Source organism: Aspergillus caelatus (assembly GCF_009193585.1).
Source record: "Aspergillus caelatus strain CBS 763.97 unplaced genomic scaffold BDV27scaffold_15, whole genome shotgun sequence".
Classification (NCBI taxonomy): domain Eukaryota; kingdom Fungi; phylum Ascomycota; class Eurotiomycetes; order Eurotiales; family Aspergillaceae; genus Aspergillus; species Aspergillus caelatus.
The window spans coordinates 51,499-73,860 of NW_022475278.1; the positions used below are offsets into that span (position 1 = coordinate 51,499).

At 48.3% G+C, this 22,362-nt stretch overlaps 10 protein-coding genes across 10 annotated transcripts; 5 read left to right on the forward strand and 5 right to left on the reverse strand.

The window, feature by feature from the left end:
* The first annotated feature begins 37 nt into the window (after positions 1-37).
* BDV27DRAFT_20516 (putative chromosome segregation protein Cse1) lies at positions 38-3,705 on the forward strand. The gene is made up of 8 exons (XM_032076001.1): positions 38-244; positions 309-619; positions 688-858; positions 946-2,270; positions 2,324-2,406; positions 2,464-2,767; positions 2,826-3,005; positions 3,064-3,705. The coding sequence occupies exons 1-8, from the start codon at positions 175-177 to the stop codon at positions 3,506-3,508; spliced, it is 2,889 nt and encodes a 962-aa protein (XP_031932152.1). The 5' UTR covers positions 38-174; the 3' UTR covers positions 3,509-3,705.
* Positions 3,706-3,839: 134 nt separating this feature from the next.
* On the reverse strand, positions 3,840-4,429 carry BDV27DRAFT_153340 (peptide chain release factor family protein; the record flags this gene model as incomplete). Its single annotated transcript, XM_032071763.1, has 2 exons — positions 3,840-4,187; positions 4,244-4,429. 2 exons carry the CDS (start codon positions 4,427-4,429, stop codon positions 3,840-3,842), a joined length of 534 nt encoding a protein of 177 aa, XP_031932153.1.
* Positions 4,430-5,356: 927 nt separating this feature from the next.
* On the forward strand, positions 5,357-6,839 carry BDV27DRAFT_121320 (serine palmitoyltransferase small subunit family protein). The gene is made up of 2 exons (XM_032065339.1): positions 5,357-6,030; positions 6,090-6,839. Exons 1-2 carry the CDS (start codon positions 5,913-5,915, stop codon positions 6,332-6,334), a joined length of 363 nt encoding a protein of 120 aa, XP_031932154.1. The 5' UTR covers positions 5,357-5,912; the 3' UTR covers positions 6,335-6,839.
* BDV27DRAFT_20539 (uncharacterized protein) lies at positions 6,495-7,020 on the reverse strand. Its single transcript, XM_032076002.1, has one exon. The coding sequence runs from the start codon at positions 6,922-6,924 to the stop codon at positions 6,655-6,657; it is 270 nt and encodes an 89-aa protein (XP_031932155.1). The 5' UTR covers positions 6,925-7,020; the 3' UTR covers positions 6,495-6,654.
* A 254-nt stretch (positions 7,021-7,274) lies between these two features.
* BDV27DRAFT_153342 (uncharacterized protein) lies at positions 7,275-7,643 on the reverse strand (the record flags this gene model as incomplete). Its single annotated transcript, XM_032071764.1, has 2 exons — positions 7,275-7,532; positions 7,593-7,643. The coding sequence occupies 2 exons, from the start codon at positions 7,641-7,643 to the stop codon at positions 7,275-7,277; spliced, it is 309 nt and encodes a 102-aa protein (XP_031932156.1).
* A 437-nt stretch (positions 7,644-8,080) lies between these two features.
* On the forward strand, positions 8,081-9,292 carry BDV27DRAFT_20560 (dodecenoyl-CoA isomerase). The gene is made up of 2 exons (XM_032076003.1): positions 8,081-8,454; positions 8,513-9,292. The coding sequence occupies exons 1-2, from the start codon at positions 8,264-8,266 to the stop codon at positions 9,147-9,149; spliced, it is 828 nt and encodes a 275-aa protein (XP_031932157.1). The 5' UTR covers positions 8,081-8,263; the 3' UTR covers positions 9,150-9,292.
* A 143-nt stretch (positions 9,293-9,435) lies between these two features.
* On the reverse strand, positions 9,436-10,728 carry cdc123 (cell proliferation protein CDC123; the record flags this gene model as incomplete). Its single annotated transcript, XM_032069819.1, has 2 exons — positions 9,436-10,549; positions 10,601-10,728. 2 exons carry the CDS (start codon positions 10,726-10,728, stop codon positions 9,436-9,438), a joined length of 1,242 nt encoding a protein of 413 aa, XP_031932158.1.
* A 356-nt stretch (positions 10,729-11,084) lies between these two features.
* BDV27DRAFT_20566 (uncharacterized protein) lies at positions 11,085-13,698 on the forward strand. Its single transcript, XM_032076004.1, has 3 exons — positions 11,085-11,315; positions 11,375-11,544; positions 11,601-13,698. The coding sequence occupies exons 1-3, from the start codon at positions 11,173-11,175 to the stop codon at positions 13,640-13,642; spliced, it is 2,355 nt and encodes a 784-aa protein (XP_031932159.1). The 5' UTR covers positions 11,085-11,172; the 3' UTR covers positions 13,643-13,698.
* A 215-nt stretch (positions 13,699-13,913) lies between these two features.
* On the forward strand, positions 13,914-15,550 carry BDV27DRAFT_20568 (CCDC90 family protein). The gene is made up of 2 exons (XM_032076005.1): positions 13,914-15,092; positions 15,143-15,550. The coding sequence occupies exons 1-2, from the start codon at positions 13,976-13,978 to the stop codon at positions 15,313-15,315; spliced, it is 1,290 nt and encodes a 429-aa protein (XP_031932160.1). The 5' UTR covers positions 13,914-13,975; the 3' UTR covers positions 15,316-15,550.
* Positions 15,551-15,633: 83 nt separating this feature from the next.
* BDV27DRAFT_20571 (AP-1 complex accessory protein LAA1) lies at positions 15,634-22,292 on the reverse strand. Its single transcript, XM_032076007.1, has 6 exons — positions 19,773-22,292; positions 19,363-19,719; positions 18,038-19,312; positions 17,755-17,986; positions 17,400-17,701; positions 15,634-17,338 (listed from the first exon to the last, which is right to left on the reverse strand). Exons 1-6 carry the CDS (start codon positions 22,212-22,214, stop codon positions 15,785-15,787), a joined length of 6,162 nt encoding a protein of 2,053 aa, XP_031932161.1. The 5' UTR covers positions 22,215-22,292; the 3' UTR covers positions 15,634-15,784.
* Positions 22,293-22,362: the final 70 nt, after the last annotated feature.

Sequence of the window (22,362 nt, forward strand, 5' to 3'; positions counted from 1 at the left end):
GGAATCAAGCTCACGGCTTTTTTCCCTAGAGCGTTCACAAAAAGGTGGTTTCTGAAGATTCTGCCCACATTGCGATCTCCCTCTCTTTTACACATTAAAATTAATTCTCTTTCACTTTTATACTACCTCACTGGCTACATCTTCGGTACTACACATACATATCCCCGCTTCAATATGGCTGACAACCTTGGAGCTGTTGCGCAGCTTCTAGAAGCAAGCTTGGACCCAAGGCAAAATAAGCAAGGTAAACCCAGAATATTCTCATACAGTTAAATGTCCCACGAACGCCCAATGGCTGATCTTATTAGCCGAACTTGCTCTGCGCCAGGAAGAACAAAAGCCGGGCTATTCCTTGCAGCTCCTTCAAATCACGGCGTCCGGTTCCTATCCCTACAATACCCGTCTCGCCAGTGCACTTTGCTTCAAGAATTTTATCAAGCGAAATTACACAGATGAGGATGGAAACTATAAGCTCCAGCTCGATGAGGTGACAACCATAAAGCAGGAACTGATCAGCCTGATGATCTCGGTTCCTGCGGGCATACAGACCCAGTTGGGAGAAGCTGTGAGCGTGATCGCTGATAGTGACTTCTGGGAGCGATGGGATACTCTAGTGGATGTAAGCTCTCATTGCAAAAAAAAAAAAAAAAAAAAGCAGCGCATGTTTTCCTCTATTGACACTCGCAGGATCTCGTCTCAAGACTCCAACCGAAAAACCCTGCAGTCAACAACGGTGTCCTACAAGTTGCCCATTCTATCTTCAAGCGATGGAGGCCTTTGTTCCGATCCGATGATCTTTATACAGAGATCAATCATGTTTTGGGTAAATTCGGAAACCCTTTCTTGGCTCTCTTCGAGGTATGACTATTGAAATCGCACTTCTGTTCGTTTGAGCGGACCTATGCGAAATATTAATGGCGTTTACTAATACTTATCCTTTTACAGGGCCTCGACTCGTATCTTGAAGAGAACAAGACCAACAAGGACAACCTTGTCCAGGGATTCACGCAGTTGAACTTGATGGTCAAACTTTTGTACGATCTTTCTTGCCACGACCTTCCTCCGATGTTCGAAGAGCAAATTTCAGGGATAGCTAGTCTTCTGCTCAAGTACCTCACGTACGACAACCAACTGCTTCATACCGATGATGACACGGAAGCTGGTCAATTAGAATTCGTGCGAGCTGGAATCTTTGAAGTCCTCACACTTTGGGTACAAAAGTATATGGATGAGTTCAAGCCTCATGTCGAACAGTTTGTGGGTAGTTCTTGGAGCTTCTTGGCTACAATCGGCCAAGAAACAAAGTATGACATTTTGGTCAGCAGGGCACTCCAGTTCCTGACTTCAATTGCGGGTATGCCTGAACAGGCTGCCTTTTTCCAAGATGAGAACACTTTAAGCCAAGTTATTGAAAAGGTCATTCTGCCCAACGTGAGTCTGCGTGAGTCAGATGAGGAGTTATTTGAGGATGAGCCCATTGAGTTTATCAGACGAGACCTTGAAGGATCAGATAGCGAGACACGACGACGTGCTGCCACCGATTTTCTGAGGAAATTGGCCGAGAAATTCGAAACTTCTGTAACAAAGGTTGTTCTGCATTACACCGAAGGCCACCTTACTCAATACACCAGCGATCCGGCTTCCAACTGGAAGGCTAAGGATACTGCAACTTACCTCTTCTCTGCCATTGCAGCAAAGGGCGTTGCTACCACTAGCCACGGAGTGACTGCGACTAATTCGTTGGTCAGCATCACAGACTACCTCCAGAAACATCTTGCTGCAGACCTAGTTGCTGGGGATGGTGTGAATCCCATTCTCAAAGTCGATGCAATCAAATACTTGTATACTTTCAGGAGCCTCATCACTAAAGAGCAATGGCAAGAAGTGCTTCCTTTAGTGGTGAATCACCTGGGTTCTTCGAACTATGTTGTCTACAGTTATGCAGCAATTGCTGTTGAAAGGGCACTCTACCTTACAGATAATCAGGGTCAGCCAATCATTGCACCCAACACAATCACGCCTTTGGCCAAGGATTTGTTAGAACACATTTTTGCGTTGATTCAGAAGGATCCGGCCCCCGAGAAAGTGCAGGAGAACGAATTCTTGATGAAATGTGCTATGCGGGTACTCATTGTTATTAAGGAGGGCGTAGTACCTCATACAGACTCTGTTCTACAAAATTTGATCAACATCACCGAGGTCATCAGCAGGAACCCGAGCAACCCAAGATTCTACTACTTCCACTTTGAAGCTCTGGGTGCCTTTATCAGGTACGTCGGTTCCGAAAGCTCTTCTAGCACCATGCATCTACTGACAAGCATAGATTTGCTGCCCCGGCGAACCCCGATAAGCTTGAGCAATCTTTATATACCCCCTTCGCCGGAGTGCTCCAAGGTGATGTGCAAGGTAAGGATGGCTATAACTCGGTGATCGCTTGGTTCTTGAGAACTGATATTTGCTTAGAATTCATGCCCTACATATTCCAGCTCTTTGCGGCACTTCTCGAAGCCAATCCTTCTGGATCGCTGCCAAATTACTACCAGAATTTGGTTGCCCCTATCCTCATGCCTGTCATGTGGGAGTCGAAAGGCAATATCCCTGCGCTCGTGCGACTCCTTTCGTCCATCATTGCCCGCGGTTCTCAATACATCTTGGAGAACCAGCAGCTTTCCAATGTCTTGGGTATCTTCCAGAAACTGCTTTCCACTAAGGCGAATGAAAGTTATGGTTTTGACTTGTTAGAGTCCGTTGTCGCCAATTTCCCTCCGTAAGTTAACCGTTATATTAAGGGTTCGACTTCTTCAGGTTCATTAACACCATCACAGAAACTCGCTGGAGCAGTACTTTATCTCAATCATGCAAGTCATTCTTACTCGCCTCCAGAATTCGAAAACGGAAAATCTCACTGGCAGATTTGTCCGATTCTACCACTTCATTTCTGCCCACGATGAGAAGGGCTACAGCGCCGATTTCTTCATTCAAGTCACAGATAAAGTGCAGTCTGAGTACGTGAACTCTGAGAAAGTCGTTTTTGAATGTCTTCACCCTACTGACTTTATAAAGCCTGTTCACTCCGATCTATCTGAACATAATTCTCCCTGATACGCAGAAGCTTGCTCGTCCGCTGGATCGCAAAACTGCAGTGCTGTCATTCACCAAGACACTTGCCAATTCCGATGCGTTTGCGAACCGGTACAAGAAGGGATGGGGCTTTACATGTGAGGCCTTGCTTAAGCTCCTTGAGCTTCCCCCCCTCCCAGCGAGCAAGGACGACATCATCGCAGAGCATGATGTTGAAGATATGGCATTCGGTGTAGGGTTCACAGCTCTGAACACCGTGCGACCGCAGACCAAGGACCCATGGCCGGAGACCGGAGCTGACCTTAAGGCTTGGGTTGGCCAATACCTGAAGGAAGCTGACAAGAAGTACAACGGACGAATTTCTGGGTTTGCACAGGAGCGTCTGAGCAACGATGCCAAGACAGTCCTCGGCAGCTACATCGCTTGAGGAAGAGCAGCAAGTGTCAAGCAGGTGTCTGAGAAATTATTGTTATCCTGCCCTAGGGTAGTCGGTACCGGCGGTATAACAAACCGGGACAACTAGTCTCGATATCTCGAAGCAAAAGAGAGAAATGAAAAAATGACAAAATGAAAAAAACCGAATATGCCTTTACGAACTGTTATTAGATGATACAAAAATGTCACTCGCCCTTCTACATGCGAGATTATTCCTTGCAATACCGTCCTGTTGACTGTGAACATCGATTTCCACATTGTAGACCCACGATGAGTAGAAAGATCTGACATATCAATGATATCTATGAGTCCGTAGACCCTGATCATTTGTCCTGCGTCTGGTTCGCTGGGACTGTCTTTGACGACTCATCTCCGACCATCTCCTGATGGCCTTCACCATCATGGTCCTCCTGCTCTTGCACTCCTTCGTGGCCCTTCTCCAATTCGCGATACTTTCTGCGGCTCTTCTTCACCTTACTAGCCTTCTTCTTCCGAGCACGATCAACTTTGATCGCTGCGCGGCTCTGGTCTCCTTTCTCTAGCTGCTCCACTTTATCGGCGAGAAGTTGTCGTGCGATCTTCTCATTCTGGGAACGGGAGCGAGTGGCCTGTGACTTCACCACGAGACCGGTAGGTTTGTGAATGAGCTGAACGGCAGAGTTGGTTTTATTCTGCCGATCGTGATTAGCCAACGCCAATTTGAATGAAACATTGAGTCAATGCGTACAATCTTCTGACCTCCAGGGCCAGTGCCCTTGAGATATGATATGGTCAGATCGGCATCGTGGATTTTCAACCGGGGCGGTAATGGCTTATCGGTAAGGTAGACGGTGGTTGTGAAGCATCTAAGCGGGGCGGATTGTTTGGTATATGGGACGAGATTACGCGGGATAAGGGTTCGTAGTAGTAGCATGGTTCATGATGGCTACTGTTTTGGCATTCTGCGAGAGGTTATATTACCATGTTACAATACATACACTTCGAGGTTTCGGCTTCTAACTGCAGCAAATCCGCATAAGAACTAGTCCCATTACGATTTAGGGTGATATCAGCTGAGGCAGCTGAGGATACGAGTACGAGTACGAGTACGTTTGACTGCCCCAGGCAGCTATTCTTATACCACGATGGGATATTATCGGACCGAATCTCGAAAGGGCGATGGATCACGGACAGCGAAAAAAAGAGGGATCTTTTCTCATAGCATTGACTCAACGTACTGCCATTAACTACTACGTACCATTCGTCCCTGCTCCTCCTACAATCGTCATAGCTGATGAACCTGCTGATGAATTAACCCGAATGATGTGCAGGATCGTCAAGCTGGACCCTCAATCACTACCTAAAAAATGTGCCAAGCGTAGGGTGACGTACGCCTCTAGCGGGTTTCAAAGGGGTTGAATCTGACAGTCAGAGAGGCAATTGAGAATCTGTGTGTTGATAATCAAGCAAGGTTCAGAGAGTTTCAGAAACAAAAGAAAGAGCAATTAATTTGTGACCTATTGGGAATACTCATTCACAATTTCTCCCTTTTGTTTCCTATTTATTTTTAATTTTAATTATATATTTTTCTTTTTTTTAAAAAAAAACCCCCCTCTCCATCCATTCCATGTGGTGTAATGTACATAAGATGGTCGAGAGTCTAGACAAGATACTAAGTCGATTCAATGGGTGCTCTGGACCCTGAAGTGGAGCTCCAATTTCAGGTGCCACCAATGCACGGATTGTGGCTCAGTCAGTGGATTTTCCCCCCAATGTGAAACACCGTTCGGAATCGACGAACTAAATGAGAAACTTTTGTTGGTCAAAGCTATTCTTAGTCAAAAAAGGTCGTTCATAAATTCATATTCGTCAAGGTCTAGTGAACAAAAATTAAACGCATCTTGACGTGCAATTCAACAACATCCTTTTTGTTGTCTCCCCCGCAATGGTATAATCTTTTATTCGCTATTTGACCATTTTAGCTTCTGTACACCGACAGGGACATTTTTGTCGATCAAACCCTGCACCTGTTCTTTTTCTTTCTTTTTTTCTTTTCCCCCTTTCTCTTCAATCTTACATTTTCCATTTTTTTGCTGTGCCCTCCCGGAAAGTCCATAAGGGTAATTATAGTTATGGATGCCTGGTAACCATCATCATCTTACCAAACAATTGCTTCTCACCGGCAACACCAAAATACCACGTGGTTACTTCCGCAATTCAATCTGACCCTCACTTCCCGTCCCCCGGCTTTTCTTTTTGTTGAAAAAAAGGAGTGTCCGTACTTTCAGGGGCAAATTCGACCAAGAAGCGCCCTCTGTCACTCGGCTCGTAAACTTCAACTTTTCTGAAGTGGCATTTTTTTTTTTTTTTCGCCGCTCAATCCCTCCGTCGCAGACAGCAAACATTGCATTGCGATCATGACATTCTTACTTTGGATCCCTGCCTCTTTCGCCCGTTGGATTCGGTTGAAGATATATCAGTATGAGGTGACTTTTGCTGTATATATGCTCACCCCAACCGAAAAGTTCATTTTTAGTATGCTCAGAGAAAAGGCCACTGGAGAACGAAAGAATCACATTAACAGACTAAAACAGACTCCCTCCTTCTTACCCTGATCTCAATGATCATCACCGCTATCTATGTCTACCTCCCTGACCACATCAGATCCATCTACGGCCACCTCTACTATTACTGGGCTGGTGAACGTCCCTTCATATCCTCCGCCTTGCCATCGATCAGCTCAGTATTCCGCGAGACCGGCACCCAAACGCTAGAGGTCATGTATGAGACAGCAAAAAGTAATGCTGCTGCTGCCACCGATACAATCCGCGAATTATAAGTTTCTTCTATTGGCAATGGCGGGCGACCCTTTCCTTCTTCCATTCTCCTGTCCCGGCCGCGGCGGATTCTAGCTATCCGGTGTCTGTGTTACTCAAGCGTGATACCATCGGCGCTATCTCTTGTGTAATGCCCTTATCAACATACCTTTGAATAATCTCTACCTTTCCACCTCTTACGCATTTTTGGTCCTTGAGCATGGATTGAGGCCCCAGCCTAGCAGCACTGCCTGCGATGTCTGGACGCATCTGTTCCATGTTGGCGTTGTGATGTTGTTCATACGGAGTTTGAGCGATATGTTCCTGAGCAGGCCGGCGCATCCTAGGAGTTCTTGTGTTCATTCTTCGCTCTTTCTGCTTTTTGGCCTTCAGGGTTCTGAACACTCATAGCAGCGAAGCCTTGATTATTACTGTTACGATGAAATACCCTTAACAGCCAAGTCAGCTTTATTCTTCCCCCCCTAAAAGATACCATCGCTATCGAAATTATAACTCTATGCCCCAAAATCGCCCACATCACAATAGTTTTGTAAGCGCCTGTTTGCATGGTATTATTCAACACGCCGGGCTTATAACCATTATTTTCAACCATCAAATGATACTAGGACATAGCCCTGCATAGCAGTGGAGATAAATGATGTCTCAACGAAAGAATGTACAGGGGAAATAAAACTCGTAACCAAAACTAGATGCCCATTTTAGAACCGAATTCAACTCCCAACGTGCCCAGAGAAGAGTGTTAAACAAGAACAACGTAAAAAGTAGTACACGTGCAACTGCCACATGGTAACTCCACCAACCCTTTATCAAGACTCCCATGCCACTCTAGCCCACGCTAGGCAGCGCTCCCTTTTGTATAGACCCAGACCCCACCCCAAATTACTTTCGACCAACGCAGTCCTAGGACGTTCCCACAAGCCCGTGCCCATAAACCTCAAAAATTTACTCCGCGTTTTGTGCCTGACCCTCAGCCTGCATTTGAGCTTCAGCCTGGGCCTGGGCCTCTCGTTGGCGCTTCTCTCGCCTAATAGAATCCACCATGCGCATTCGCGCCAGTTCCTTATCAATTTCTTCCTTATCGAGGGGAATCTTATGCGATTGCTCGGTAGTAGGCCAGAATCCAGGGACACTGAAGCGGTCGTCGAGGTTTGTTCCGAAATAATACATCCATCCAATCGGGAAAAGAACGTACATGCCGAACTGAAACAGTCAGAGTAAACCTCTAGGGATAGCGCATGGTTGGATTGGCCAAAGAAATACCTTGAAAACCTCGAGGTTTCCACCTCGTAATCTCTGCAGAATGTTGGACATTGTGAAGCGTGGTGTTCAGATGCAGTGGAGGGGTGAGAGGCAAAAAGGTACTGAGCGAAACCTTGATTTTTACTCCCGAATTCTCGTTGCTCGCGTTTCCCCTTCTTCTAACAGAGTGTCAAAATTTAGGGCGATACCAAGGAAACTGCGCAAATGATTTGTATAAAGATCAACAATGAACCAACGAATGGCCGAACATACGATATGCATTACAGAGCCTCCGGCTTGCCGATGATCAGCTACGCAAACAAGGCAAACTTACCACGTGCCATTCACCTGACCTAGATCACTTGACCAGCTGATAAGCCTCGGCTGCATGCCTTCGGCCCGTCGGTCTCCCCGCAATTTACGAGCGGCAGTATAGCCGTCAAATTGGCAGGGATATCGACATCCGGGGAGTCGCTGGTCGATTACCTCCGTGCCGAGTGGAATTTCCCCTCATATCCACTACTTATCTGACATAGAATAGATATATAATTAGAAGTCGATAAAGAAGCCATCTCCACTCGACCGTCAACTTATTTGTCGAACATTCTCTTGACGCATACTACTAAATCTAGTCCTAATCCACTGTCCACTATTCGATTCCCCATATAATCTTTCAGTCAGCTATAGACACAATGGCAAACGAAGACCTCGTCAAGGTTACTTACCAAGACCGGATTGCAATCATCACATTCAACAGACCGGAGAAGCTCAATGCCCTCAACCAAGACCTATATTACCTACTCGGGGAACGTCTCCGGGAAATTGACCAGCGCGAGGAAATCTTCATCACCATCCTAACCGCCAAAGGACGATTCTTCTCAGCGTAGGCACCATGTCCTTGATAAAGCAAGCCAGGACCCAATTGATCTAACACCCTGTAGCGGAGCAGATGTTACCTCGACCCGCCCATCCGGCGACCTGAGCAGCAATGTCCGCCGCGAGCTCACGCGGTCCTTCGTCGTCAACAACCTCGACATCACGAACACCGTGGCCCACCACTCCAAGATCCTGGTAGCTGCTCTCAACGGTCCTGTAGTCGGCCTTTCCGCTGCACTGGTCGCCATGGCCGACTTCATCTACGCCGCGCCGCATACCTTCCTGCTCACCCCGTTCTCCTCCCTTGGTCTTGTCGCCGAGGGTGGTTCTTCGCGCGCTCTTGTCGAGCGTCTCGGCATCTCCAAGGCTAACGAGGCCCTCATCATGAGTAAGAAGATTACCTGTGAGGAGCTTGTGGCTACTGGATTCGTGAACAAGGTTATCTCTGCGCCGTCGGGCAGGAAGGATGATTCGGATGGTTTCCTGGAGAAGGTCCTCGAGGAAGTTGAGGATCGTCTTGGAACTCATCTGAGTCAGTCTAGTCTCCTGGGGATTAAGGAGTTGATCCGCCGGCCGGAGCGAGAGATTCTGGACCGTCAGAATTACCTTGAGGTGTTTGCTGGGTTGCAAAGGTTCTTGAAGGGTATACCTCAGGAGGAGTTCAGGCGGTTGGCTTCGGGAGAGAAGAAACATAAGCTGTAGTGGATTCAAATATTTATGGCTGAGATGTTTTGTCGAATCCTGTATATACGGCTCAGGGGTTTTTAGATATACTTTTTCAGGTTAAGGACATGCCATGAGTTACTGAATGGGATGTTTAGCTACACTGGAAATAGCTTTACTTGGTTACCAGTAGGCGACACCTGTTTTTTTATTTCTATGGAATAATGATGTGTCCGTTATTTCCCCGTTGCTTTTCCCTTATCCATTAGATCATAAACGCCGTCTAATCCCCGATTACTCCGTTGCAATAAAGCTGGGAAGCCTGTTACTGTCCACCTTCACTATCCGTATCCGACTCTTGGGCCTGTTTGGCTAGAATGTCCTGCCATTTGCCTAAAAATTCACTCATACCACCTGGGCCTGAAATTGAAGCATCGACGACCTCCTTTGGCAGTTTGTGAGCTGAGTACTGTGGTGTGGTAAACGCATAAGCTTCCGGATCATCACGCTTCACGAGACGGAATTCGGGGAAGAAAGGGGAATCCTCGTCCGCTTCATCACCGGCCTCATCCTCTGTATCTGACGACTCAGAACCGTCAGGGGCTCCCACTACATCAATGGCAGTGTTCCCATTGAGGGACAGTCGGACAAACTGCTCTTCGGCGTCATCCTCTTCCTGGATTCCGATTGGGTCTTTCATGTTCAAGATCTCAAGCCAGCTGAACAACAACGGATCGGTCCTCACAGCCCACGGATTGATGTCAATGAGCCAAACACGCTGATGTGGAGGAGGAATGTACACATCGAAGACAAAGCTAGGATCAGGGAATGTATCCTTCAGGTTCTCATCGAAGAATGCTTGAATCCGGGATCTGAGGGTCTCGCGCAAAGGGAAAAGGAAGTCGAAGTGGTTTTGATCCCGCTGACAAATACAGAGAAGCACGCGATCGCGCACAAAGCACCGAAACTCAAGGGACGGGTTGAAGTTGACGTATTTGCGAAGCACGAGATGGTATGGAACATCAGGAGTGGTCATCGAGTTCGGTGTATCCGGGACACAATCATCGAAGGGAAGCTCCAGGTCATGGCTGATAAAGTCACTGCTCTTCAAGAGAAGGTAGATATCGTTTGGTGTGCGGCATTGCATGTCGTTTGTCGCGGCCATCCAGGTTGCATCTTTGGGGGCGCTCCAATTCAACTTCGGGGTTATGATACCTCCAAGCTCCGAGATTGTCGTCTTGATCTGGGCGTGGATTTCTTCCCATTCGGTCGATGGGTCTGGCTGTTCGTCGGCCTCGTCATCGGAATACGTGTCTAGGTTGTCATCGTCTGTGGGCGTGGCATTTTCGGGCGGTAATACGATACCGTCCGCGCGGAGGTAGGAGGTGAACGGCGCAGTCAAGGGGATAAGGCGCGATTTCGGTGTGAGCGCACGGTAGCTAGGAGAACCTTATGAGTACAGTGTATGGTTCACAAGTAGAAAAACATACCGAGGTTGCCAGTCATGATACGAACAGTGCAAGATGTGAGAGTAAGTGACTGGAGGAAAGGGGAGTCGCTGAGGCAGGTCTGTTGAGGCTTCCGCCGAAGGCGGCACCTCGGTGTCAGAGTGAGGCATTATATCTGCAGTAGTTGTGATCTTCAATATGGTCAAAAATGTGTTTTAAAGTGGGGGGCAGAAAAAGATAGGGAAGTCATTCCGCGGGGTTTTATTTGAAAGGATGAGTCAAATCACTTGCCTCTTGCAGTATGGTCAATACCAATATGACAATACATTTACAGATCCACGCAGTGAATTTCTGGAACAATCTCTTACGGGGTCCATGCTTTTTACGTACCGCCTTTGGTCAGGTACTAGAGGTTAAAGAATGACCTACTTTAGGTAGGCGGTGTATATTCGGAGTGGCTGTTCCAGAGATTACATTGCATGCCCTCGTATGCTCCTACCACGTGCTGCCTCAGGCATATGCCTTAAGCGTCATTACTGCCTGTGTAGCAACACGAAGCTGCAGCATTCCGCTCTGTTGGCCACTCTCGGCTTCGACCTGTTTCATATTTCATAATGGCATTAGACGGTCCAGATCCACAGAGCTTGAATACATGGCAGGATGCATTCCAGTATCCAATTCCTACTGTGCGCCGTGTGGAACAGGAGCTCCGTCGGGACATCGCCAGCAATAAGGAGAAGCTCCGAGCTCTCGTTGGGTATGACAGCAAATGCCAATTAATTCATATTCCAAGACTAACTCATAGCGCGTATCCAGGACGAGATATCGAGAGCTTGTTGGAACCGCCGAAACGATCGTATCGATGAACCGCGAGATGCAGGAAGTCGATGCGACCCTGGCAGATATCGGACGAAGATGCAACCCACGATTAATGGAAAAGAAAGTTACACATTTCAGTCAGATCAAAGGAGATGTTCACGACAAAGGTATATATTGCCGCGTACTTGAGCCTCCACATGCTCGGGAGCTGATCAGGGTGTAGGCGCAACCAAACAAGCCGTTGGGGCTCAGCTTGCTTTACTTCATCGTTGTGAGACGGCTATATCTCGGCTACTGAGGAGGCGTGTTTCTCTTCTTCTGGGAGCTAAGCTTGTGGTTGTTTCTCGACTCCTGCATAAAGCACTGTCCCAGCAAAATACGGTGCCCCCGTTTCTCGAAAGCCTCCGGAATCAAATAGCTTCCTTGAGGCAGACCCTTTTGAGAAGGGTCAACAAGTGCCTAGCCTCAGCTTCATCAACAGCAGATGATATTATTGAGGTCCTAGCTTCTTACTGCCTAGCTACGAGCTCCTCCTCCGAAGATGCTATTCGTCACTTTCATAGGGTACGAGAGGAGGTCATTGAGAGCCAACTAGGGCTTGACGACCCGTCAGGAGGGAACATTCTGAAGGCTCTGGGACTATATGTTAGTACACTTCAAATATCCAAGATCTTACTTTCCCGTCGACTATCAGATGTTCTTGGCAAATTGAAAGCACGCCCTATCTTGACTGATCCGGAAATTCACAATCTTGATGACCTTAGTCTTGATGTTCTGGGGCGTTGGGTGCCACCCGATGTGACTAACTTCACACCATGGATTAAATTGAGTGAGCTGTCCAAGTCCGAAGTGGAGAAAACGCTGAAAAAATGGTCGAAGCAAGCCTTCGAAAAGTTTGTCCAAGGTTGTCAGATGAACTTGAAAAGCTGGCCGAACTTCGCAGAGTTGCTTTCGCTTCGTGAAAAAGCCTTGGAATTCTGGCTTCGCTCTTGGGCCTCAACAATCACACATTCATCTCTTCAAGTGTTAGAAGGCATTCGAGGGATATTCAACAATCGTCTGATGGATATCTTATCTGATCAGGCTAGGTCGTTGGCGGACTTTGGCCAGGATGTCACATCCAAGATCTCAACTTGGGACAACACAGACCACGCAGTCTCTCAGTCACTTTGGGATCATGAACTGATGGTATCCGATTACTCAAATGGTGCCGACGCCTTCAAAACAGCCATTTCTGATAGACTCCTTGGTCGTGATGAAGAGGTTTCTAATATCTTAAGGGGATATCAATCTTGGCTCACGTCTATTGAAAGATCCAAAGAGTCCATTGATGAACTACGGCAGATTCGGTGGAATGACATTATCGAGGAGGGCGAAGATGAAGACTTTGATCTAGATACCACAGCGGCATTAAACGAAGATGACCCTCGACTGCTACACGGTGCACTTGAGTCTGCTGTCAGGAAAGCCTTCGATGCTCTTCAATCTTCATTCGGCGATGCCTTCCAAGCCTTTGGAGACTCGAATCATAGTGGAAAGGCTGCATTTATTCTTAGACTCATCAGGCTCGTTCGGCGAGGCCTCCCCCACCAACTTATTGCCGGTGGATTTACGTTCGCCAAAGATATTGTTCCTCAATTGCAGGAAATGCTTGCTACTGAGGTGGTCACGCAGGCATCTCCGTCGAAATTGCTAGCCAAACCGGGTTCTCGGGTTCCAGGCCGAAGCCTTTGGGAAGGCGATCCTGAACTTCCAATCCAACCATCCCCCTCTACTTTCAAGCTTCTACGTCGACTTGTAGGATCCATGGATCGTTGCGGCCCCGGGCTTTGGGATGTCACAACTGTCCAAGTTCTCAAACGAACCTTACAAGGGGAGCTCTCAAACGCTATCACCTCGGGTATTAAAACTCTGAGTTCTTGTGACACCGAAAATAGCAAAGAAAATACTGCGTCTGATAGCGGGGAAACCCCCAGTGAAGGTCAAAACGGTGATGATGAGGAGCGGGCAAAGGGTGACGACGTAAGCGAGTCTCGAAATGCTCGTCATTCAAAACTTCAACTCTATTATGATACTGCCTATCTGAAGAATGCATTGGCAGTGAAGGATTCTGGGCAGAATCTACTAAGGGGCGTTCTAGAAAAGCTTCGCAGCGATGTTGGATCTGCGGATAACGCTGCCATGACCATGGAACATAATGCTGCGGAGTATTGGAAGCGTACCCAGCTGTTGTTCGGGCTTTTAGCAATTGGCGCGGAGCAATAAGCTGGCCGTCGTTTTATTCTAAGATACGGAGAGGTAGATAGTGCTAGAAGAAGTCCGTTTGTATATAGTAATTGAATAATAAACATGGGAAAAAGTTACTACTTGGACTCTGCAGACACCTTAATGACGATAAGATGCGGCTATGATCCGCTAATCCCAGACAGGTTGGTTGTTCCGCGGGGGATTCTCACCGCCCACGTCACGTTTCCGGGTACTGCATCAGTTGGCCGCGGGAAAACGGAATGGTTCTGGTGACTGATTCATCCGCCACACTTGCTCCATGTTTTCAACGCCGTCTTTCCTTGGACAAACTCCATAATCATTCTCTTCGCCATGGCTACCCCGAGGCTACCCTTCCTCTACCCGAACTTGATGCGGGCCGTACGTTCATGCGAACCCGCTACCCATCGCTCCGTACGGATCCCGTCCAAGAACGGCCACGCTCCTTTCCATACCACTCGACGGCGGGCTCAAGAAACATACCATCGACGATACGGGCCTGCTGCAGAGGCGAACCTGCCCCCTCCATCACGACCTAAAGATGAATTGAGTCATGCACAAGTGCCACAGCCAGCGCCGAAAGATACCAACACCCCGCCGAACACCGCTCCTCCCGAAAAACTGCCCCCTCAGGATACCAAGAGTAACACTCCAGAAGCGTCTTCCCAAGCGAAGGACCAAGAGACCTCAGAGTCTTGTGACGAGAAACAATCGGAAGAGCCCACTCCGCACGAGGAATCTGCAGGCGAAAACAACGATGTCGAGGCCCTCTCCGCCTCTCCAATCGAGAACGCCGAAGAGCGACACGAAGAGCGACACGAGCCTCCAAATAGACCAGACCCTCTCGATGGTGTCCTTCATATGCCTTCTCCCTCATCCTATTTGATGCCGTCCGGTGCGGCTACTCCCGATGGTAAACCACATTTGACACCGCCCCCCTATGTCCATCATTTCGATACCTACTCCCTAGTCCGTGACCTCTCCAAAGGTGGTTTTACGGAAGACCAGTCTGTCACAATCATGAAAGCAGTTCGGAGTATATTGCATAACAACCTCGACATGGCAAGGCAGAACTTGACTTCTAAGTCCGATGTTGAGAACGAATCATATCTGTTCAAGGCGGCTTGCTCGGAGCTCCAGTCATCTTTGCAGACAGCTCGAAACTCCGAAATGCAGCGACAGCGTGCGTCGCGGACACAGCTTCAACACGAAGCCGATATTCTCTCCCAGCGAACGAACCAAGAGCTTGCCGGTTTGAAAGACGATATTAAGGCGATGTTCAACGACCATAAGATGACGACGCGAGAGCAACAGCGAAGCATAGATACCTCGGTTCAGGAGCTTAACTATAAGATCACGGTCTCGCTGAACAGCGACGGTAAAAGTGAGATTGAGGGTCTACGTTGGATTCTGACGAGAAGGGCCGCATTCGCTATTGCCGCAAGCGCTTGTATGTCCCTTATTTTCTCGTCAGATGTTCTAAATGCTGACCGGACACAGTCATGATTATCTCGTTTCTCAAATTCTATTCGTCACGCAAGGCACAGGACGCCGCTGAGAAGAAGAAAAAGGCATCGTCTAAAAAAGCTACAGAGAAACAGGCAGCGAAGGAACCCATTATTGGTTCTGTTGTGCCAGTTCCAGAGGTACATCTTACCGAATCTCTGGGTTAAGAACGCTGCTCTATGACCTTGTTGGTAATTTTTACATTTCCTTTGTCACTGCATGTAAAACATATTATTTATGCTCGATTAAATGTTCACTACTCCCACGCACTGGACTCGCCCCTTTTCTACATTTATCCTCGATACCCCAGGGTCAAGCTTCCAGTTGGAATATAGATATATAGACTTCCATCGAATTTCAATTCTTTCATGACAGATCACCTGCCCCCTCTAAATGTACATATATCCAAGGCTTTTCCAATCTAAAACCGATCATTGGCAACCTGCTTAATACGTCCGAATCAAGGGAAATCAAGGAAGAAAATCGTTTATGGAATTCGTCTATTATTGATTGAACATACATGCATAAAAACAGGGATTCGTTAGGAGTCGACATATCAGCAACATGAAGATAGTGTGGGGGGATGAAGGCAGAAAGAAAATGCCCAGAGAAACACACAGCACGGTCTTTAAAGTTCTAGAAATCGAATCTCAATGCAATACTAGGCTCATTCTGCTGGGCTTGCACACTGTCTCTGGCACTCTTATGGGTGCCAGAGTCAACATTCACACTTCGAAGGATGTCCTCGAGAAGCGCTTTCTGTTCCGGAATCATTGTAGCCACAAGAGCCCGGAATACTGACTGGTCCGTCTTGGCGAGTTCCAGAAGGTGAGCAGCTGTCTCTTGGTAAACGGCTTGTCCTTCTCTCTTTCCACGTGCAAGGAGGGCGGACATGACGATGGAAAAGGCAGTGGGTATATCACTGGCGTTGCTAACGTAGGAAACAATTGTGCGTGCGATGACGGTTCTTGAATTCTCTGGATCGTTGGGGACGTCGCCATTTTCCATAGGGCAGCCGACGAGGAAGCTAATCAGGCGAGGGAACAAGTATCTGGCAATTACTTCGTCTGTGAGAGATCCTGTCGAAGCCAGAAGGATTGATCGGAGGCAGCCTGCCGCAACGTTTGCGAGACCGACGTCCTGAAGGCAGTCTAGGAACTCGTTGAGAATGCGGACAATAGTGGGGTCATTAGGGGGGAGGACATGGCCTCCTGTGGTTAATAAGATGGTGATCGCTAAAAGCGTGTTCTTGGCGCAAGGCAACGAGGACTCGGACTCGCGACGCTGGGCGATTGTGAGAGTGGTGAGGAAACGTGTGAGGCAGCCGCGCAATTGGCGGGCGACCACGGGAAGGTTACCAGACTTTCCTGGTCCAACATCGTCTGGATGGCTTATACTTTGAACAAAATGCCTGAAAATTGGAAGTGCTTGAGGAACGACTTCCGATTGGCACAACCCAGTGGCAAGAATGGTGGTGAAGATGTGTAAGATGCATGCATTAAGGTCATTGCGAATGATGGAGGGGAAAATGGACGCGACGTTCACGAGGGATGACAGGGCGAGGCGGATGAGTGACAAAGCATCATCTGAGCCCACGTTGAACCGCGCGAGTGGCACCGATTCACGAAGGTTTGGCAGTAGCCCGGCAAGAACAAGAATAATACTTCTGGTCAGCTCGAAGAGCTGCTCAATATCATCAGACAGATGGTCGCTTCGTCCCTCGCTTCCCTTTGCAGAGGGATGATCTAGGGACAAGTTCCGCGCAATTTCAACGATGACATTCTGGATGGGTGTCCCTTCAGTCAACGCGAGGCGGTCAAGGGAATCCATTGTCTCCGAGAAAATAGCTTCCTGATAGATGGCATTTCCGGAGATTATTGGCCGGAGAATTCGCTTGAGAGCCTGGAGAATCTCTAGTCTCTGCGACGCCGTAGTAGACTGGTCAACAAGTGCTTCGAATGCCAAGCCAAATAGAACGAAGAAGAATGCAACTGGTTCATCTCGGTAATTAATGTCGTTTCCTTTTCTCTTTGTCTCTTCGTTTGTTGCATCCTCGGTGTCCTGGGACTTCTCAACGGGTTCCTCATCTGGCTTCGTTTTTCCGTCTAACGCGTCGAAGACGAAATCGATATCTTTCTCTACTAAGCCCGCGATGGCATCAACAAGGCTCAGCCAAGTGTCTTGATAGAACTATAAATAAGGTCAGCTTCTGTACAATAAGACACTTATGATTTAGGCGTAAGTCGCTGACCTTGAGAAGAGTCTCTCGATTCAATGCAGCATATACCTCGTCCAAATCGTTGCTCAGTGGCCCTGTTCCTAAGCTACCAGATATGTCTGGTTCGAACCGTAGGCGAGCATATTCCTGCAGGGAAGAAAGCCACAGCGGCGTAAGTTTGGCGAGATGAGACTGTACTACCTCATTCAAGTAATCTTGCTCAATACTTGCTATTTGAAGCCGAGCCCAAGCAGAATACAGTGCCATCTTTACCATAACTCTGGCGTTTGAGTTGAGACCCTTCAAGTCTCCAATCTCAGTAGTGTCCGGATTTTCTGTACAATATTAGTTAGCATTTATATCAATAACCATAAATCTCGCGACTCACTTGAGAAGTTCTCAAGACCCAGCACTAGCAACTTCAATATCCTGCCCATCCGGTCTACGTTTGTGACAATTCCTGTTGCAATGAAGGTAGCCGAGACATTGATAGCCCCCGACGCCAGCTCCGGAGAAGAATCCGCTGCAAATGCTGGCGTAAGTGCAGAACCGATCTGCGCTTGGTATTGCTCCAGAAGAGATGCTTCTGCGAAGTCTGGATCTGGAGTCTTGCCAAACATCTGGAAAGGGTGTCAGTTAGATGACAAGCGTCGAATGACATACAAACTTACCCTAAGGACTTGATCGAGGATTTTAAGACCCCACACTCTCAGTTCTATCACGTTGGCAGTAGAGGCCGAGAATGCCATCCTCACAATATCTCCAACTCTCTGTTGCAGGGCCAGCTCAGCAGGGATTGTCTGATCGGGCAAGATCTCTTGCTCTACCGTTGCCAGAAGCTCGCTAAGACAACTGAGAACGAAGTTGCGAGTTTGCCATTTCAGTAGTTCTTGTCCAGGGACAGCCTCATTTATATTATCTGACTGCCCAGCCCCGGCAATAGCGGATGCAAAGCCAGCAACTTCATCGTCTGGTATATCATTCACAGCGGATTTGACAGCTGGCGTGGGAGGTGGCTCTTCCACCTTACCACGCGTCTTTGTCAATGTGTTATGGAAGCGCTGTACCCACAGCTCAGTCTCCTCAAGAGCAGTCTGCTGCAGCCAGTCTTGGATCATGCTCTTAAGATTCGCATTATCTGGAGTATCGTCGAAGGCAATCCAGATGTCCTCCTCTAGGGCCGGCGCAGCTTTCAGAACCGACACTGAGTCCCGCTTCATGAGGTTACTCAGTCCTCCAATGGCCACATCCCTCATTAATGGGTTATCGGCAGCGAGTTCAGTCTGCAGACGTTTCACATACCCTGAAAAGTCCACGTAATTGGGAGCATAAAGTGACAAATGGTCTAGGCATTTAGAGCTTTCAGTAACCAAAGCCGGGTTATCCTCCAACTGAAACTGCCGGAGAAGAGTGAGTATAAGGTTGCGCGTTTTGGCAATGTCCTGGAGATCAGGGCCCAAAACGTTGATCAAGGAATCCACGCAACGGCTAATGACTATTGGGGTAAGGTAAGACATTTCGATATTAGAGGTTGCAAGAGTGGCAGACTCCTCGTTATGGGTATCTGCGTAATATACTTGAGCAAGCATACCGAGCGAGCTCGAGACAAATGGCGAAAATGTCAAGCCAGCAGAGTTAGCTACTCTTTCCAGCCCTCCAAGCGCCCAGAAATGGACGACAGGGTGAGGATCATTGCACAATGACATTAGGACGCCCACGATAGTTTTGAGGTGCAGACCAGCTGCCATGCCACCTACCTGGGAATGAATGCAACCCAAAGCAGCAGCACAGCCAGCACGAGCATTGGGCTCTCTGTTGTCTACTATTGTGTCGACAAGCCAATTAATCTGCGAGGTAGTTATTGTGTTTCCAGAGCTCTCACACAGTCTTCCGAGAGCTTCCACCCCAATGGTTCGAACGACTGGGTCAGCGTCGGTAACAAATTTCTATGACAGTTAGTTCAGTGACTCGTCCCATAGGTTTCGGAGAACCTTACCTGCAACAGCTCTTGCAATATCTTGTCAGTCGTAGGGTTGAGTTTTCCACTCGTTGAATTAGAATCTTTGAGGGCAACTTTCAAGGCCTCAAGCAATGCCACGGCGATGTTAACTACCATGGCAGCTTTGCGGCCGGGGTTGCGCTGCAAGCTTGAAGAAGAAAGGAAGGTTGCAATTTGCTCTACACTACTTTCTTGTACTTTGGGAGCGTGTAATGGAATAGCAACGGAGAAGAGCTCAATAGCAGCATTGACAACGCCAGTAGAATGCGGATCGGCTAGCAAACGGCCGCCATGTCTTGATGCATATAGAAGGGCAGAGTCATGCTCACTCCCTTGACAAATCGGGAAGGTTAACTTGATAGGTCAGTTCTACCTGGACTAGCTTTAGGGAAACCTGGTATACTTACAGCATCGTCAATAGCCTGGTCTGCCGATTCCACTGCTGACCAAGCCGGTCCATTGTCATTCTCATGCTTTCCGGATAGCGTCACACGAACGTATTCCCTCGCTGATCCAGTTAACCCAAACGCAAAATTGTCACTTAGATCCCACAAACTCTCGAACTGAGCTGTAGAAGCCGCGATTGAGCTTTCAAGAGGACCGGACTGGGCGTACTCTGGCTCAGCAAAAGACGATATAGCTAAACTTAGAAGACTGGTCTGGGAGATTACATCTCCATGGCTGAGAGGGTGGACATGGATCAGCTTGGAGAAGCACTGCAATACACGCCGCCGAACCATGGTTGCAATATCATGCAATTGCAGAGAAGGATGAAGACGCTGAGAGATATCCGCCACGGACTTCTGTCGGGGCAAGTCATCGAGAAAGCCAACAGTGTTCTGTAGCATAGTAGCGATTCTCCTCGCGCCGTCTGCCGTGATCAATTTGCTATTGAATTCTAAGAACGCTAACAACGATCCCAATGCAGATTCCCTGACGTGGGCAAGGAAGCTCATCTCCAAGTTTCCACGCTGGGCGAAATTTTCTTTGCCTAGGTGCTTAGGAAGCGCATTTTTCCACAGGAGCATCAACTGCGACAGGTGTATTTTCACGAAGCTAGGCCCCAGAGGCATTAGGCCTCCAATCAAAATCCAAGCAACCTGGATTTGTGTACTCGCGGCACGCAGTTCGGAGTTGCTGCTCGTCTTTAGGAGATCTGTGGCTTGAGTGAATACCCGAGAATACACCTCGACGGAACCGTAAAGCGGCTGCAGCCTAGAGGTACTCAACATGGCTGACAACCCATGCGCATAGCCGACGCAGCGTCGCGGCGCTTGGCGGGGTGTAGAAAGCTGTCCGACCTCCCTGTTCAAACTGTTCAGACAAATCGTAACGCACGACAACATCTGGTGAGGACAGGCAAGTACAAAGTTGCGCAGGCAGTGTGCGACATGTATCTGCACGGTATAGCTAGGGTGAGGAAGAACCTGAAGGAGGGCTTCACGACAGGGCTCAGCCTGGGACACGAAGGCAGAGCCAAGGGAGGAAATTAAAGAGGATAGTGCGCTAAGAGCACTAGTTAAGGTGTACTTGCTAGGTTCACGACGTTCCTGGATGACCTGAGGATAATCCTTAAGAACTTCGTTGATTAACCACTTCGCAGCATTGAGCTGGCTGTTTTCACTGAGCGACTCACGGCCAACGGTGTCCTCCAAGATACTTTTGACGAACTTTCTCGTCATGAGAAGCCTGAATCGGTTATATGTAACAGTTGGATGGTTCAGGAGTTCAAAAAGTAGATGGTTCGCAATTTCACCATAGCGTTCTTCAACGAATGTGTTGCCCAAAATACGCAGGACATGTTTATAACAGACTGCAATACCTGCACGTGAACGATTGGACGTTGTGCTGCGCAAGTATTGGGTGGATAGTTGGCGAAGAAGGTCGGGTAGAAGGAAGAACAGGCGCGACTCGGGTTTCTTGGATACGGACGACTCAGAGACCTCCGCCTCTTCCTCATCCTCCCCAGGGCGCGGTGTTGGCTTTTTCGATTGTCTCTTTGCTTTCTTAGACTTGGGCATTGGAGCAACCTTGGCGTCCGTGGCATGCAGTTTCGCTAGCGCTCGTGCCAGGCAAGCCGCAGCAGCATGTCTGACAGGAGCGGCTGGGCTGTCAATAACTTTCCAAGTGACTGTCTTGACATGATCGAAATCGTTTGCATTATCGAAGAACGGTGTTGTGTTCACTAGCTGTTCTAAGCATCGGCAAGCATGAACCTGGACGAATGTCGATTTATCTCCGGTGGCTGCATTGCGAGCTTGCTTCCAAATATCTCGCGCCGCCGCTTCATCCACTGGAATGCCCACACCAACAACTACCTTCCGTAATACTGCAAAAATGGATCCGCGCAGGCCAGTATGATTACTGGAATTCTTCAACAGTTTGAGCAAGCTGGAAATGACAATGCCCGCTTGCGCAAAGACACTTTCACCGGCTACCGCGAATACCTCGCCCAAACAGTGAGCCGCAGCGAATTTGGTTCGAAGCTCTTCATGCTTGCCCGCATTCAAAAGCCCAAGCAAATCAGTAACTGTTTCGAAAAGTACCCCGCGATCACCTTTGCTGAATATAGCTCCAAAACATCGTCCCAGGTTGTTGCGCACAACTCGCGTGATCGTCGGCGATGAAAGGGTGAGTAATTTGAACAACTCCTTTTTCAAAAATTTCTGCTGTGCCGAAACCTGTGGCTTTTCCAGTCCTGAAATATACTGTACTAGGTCCGATGTGAATGTGAGGAGGTAAAGGTCCTGCTGTTCGGAGGGGAGGGCATGGAGCTTGGTGATATCCAACTCCGCTCGAGGGGGCGTATTGTCGGAGGAAGTACGTGCAGCGGTTTCAGATGAAGACATTGAATTCGATAGTTCCGATCAGGGGCGTCGCCCATAAGGTTTCCCTGAGAGGAATGTCTAAAATTAAGAAGAAGGAAATTGATGGTATGTGCGGCGGAATTAATGATTGTCTTGTCTAAATATGGGATACGTACTACTAGTATATCGG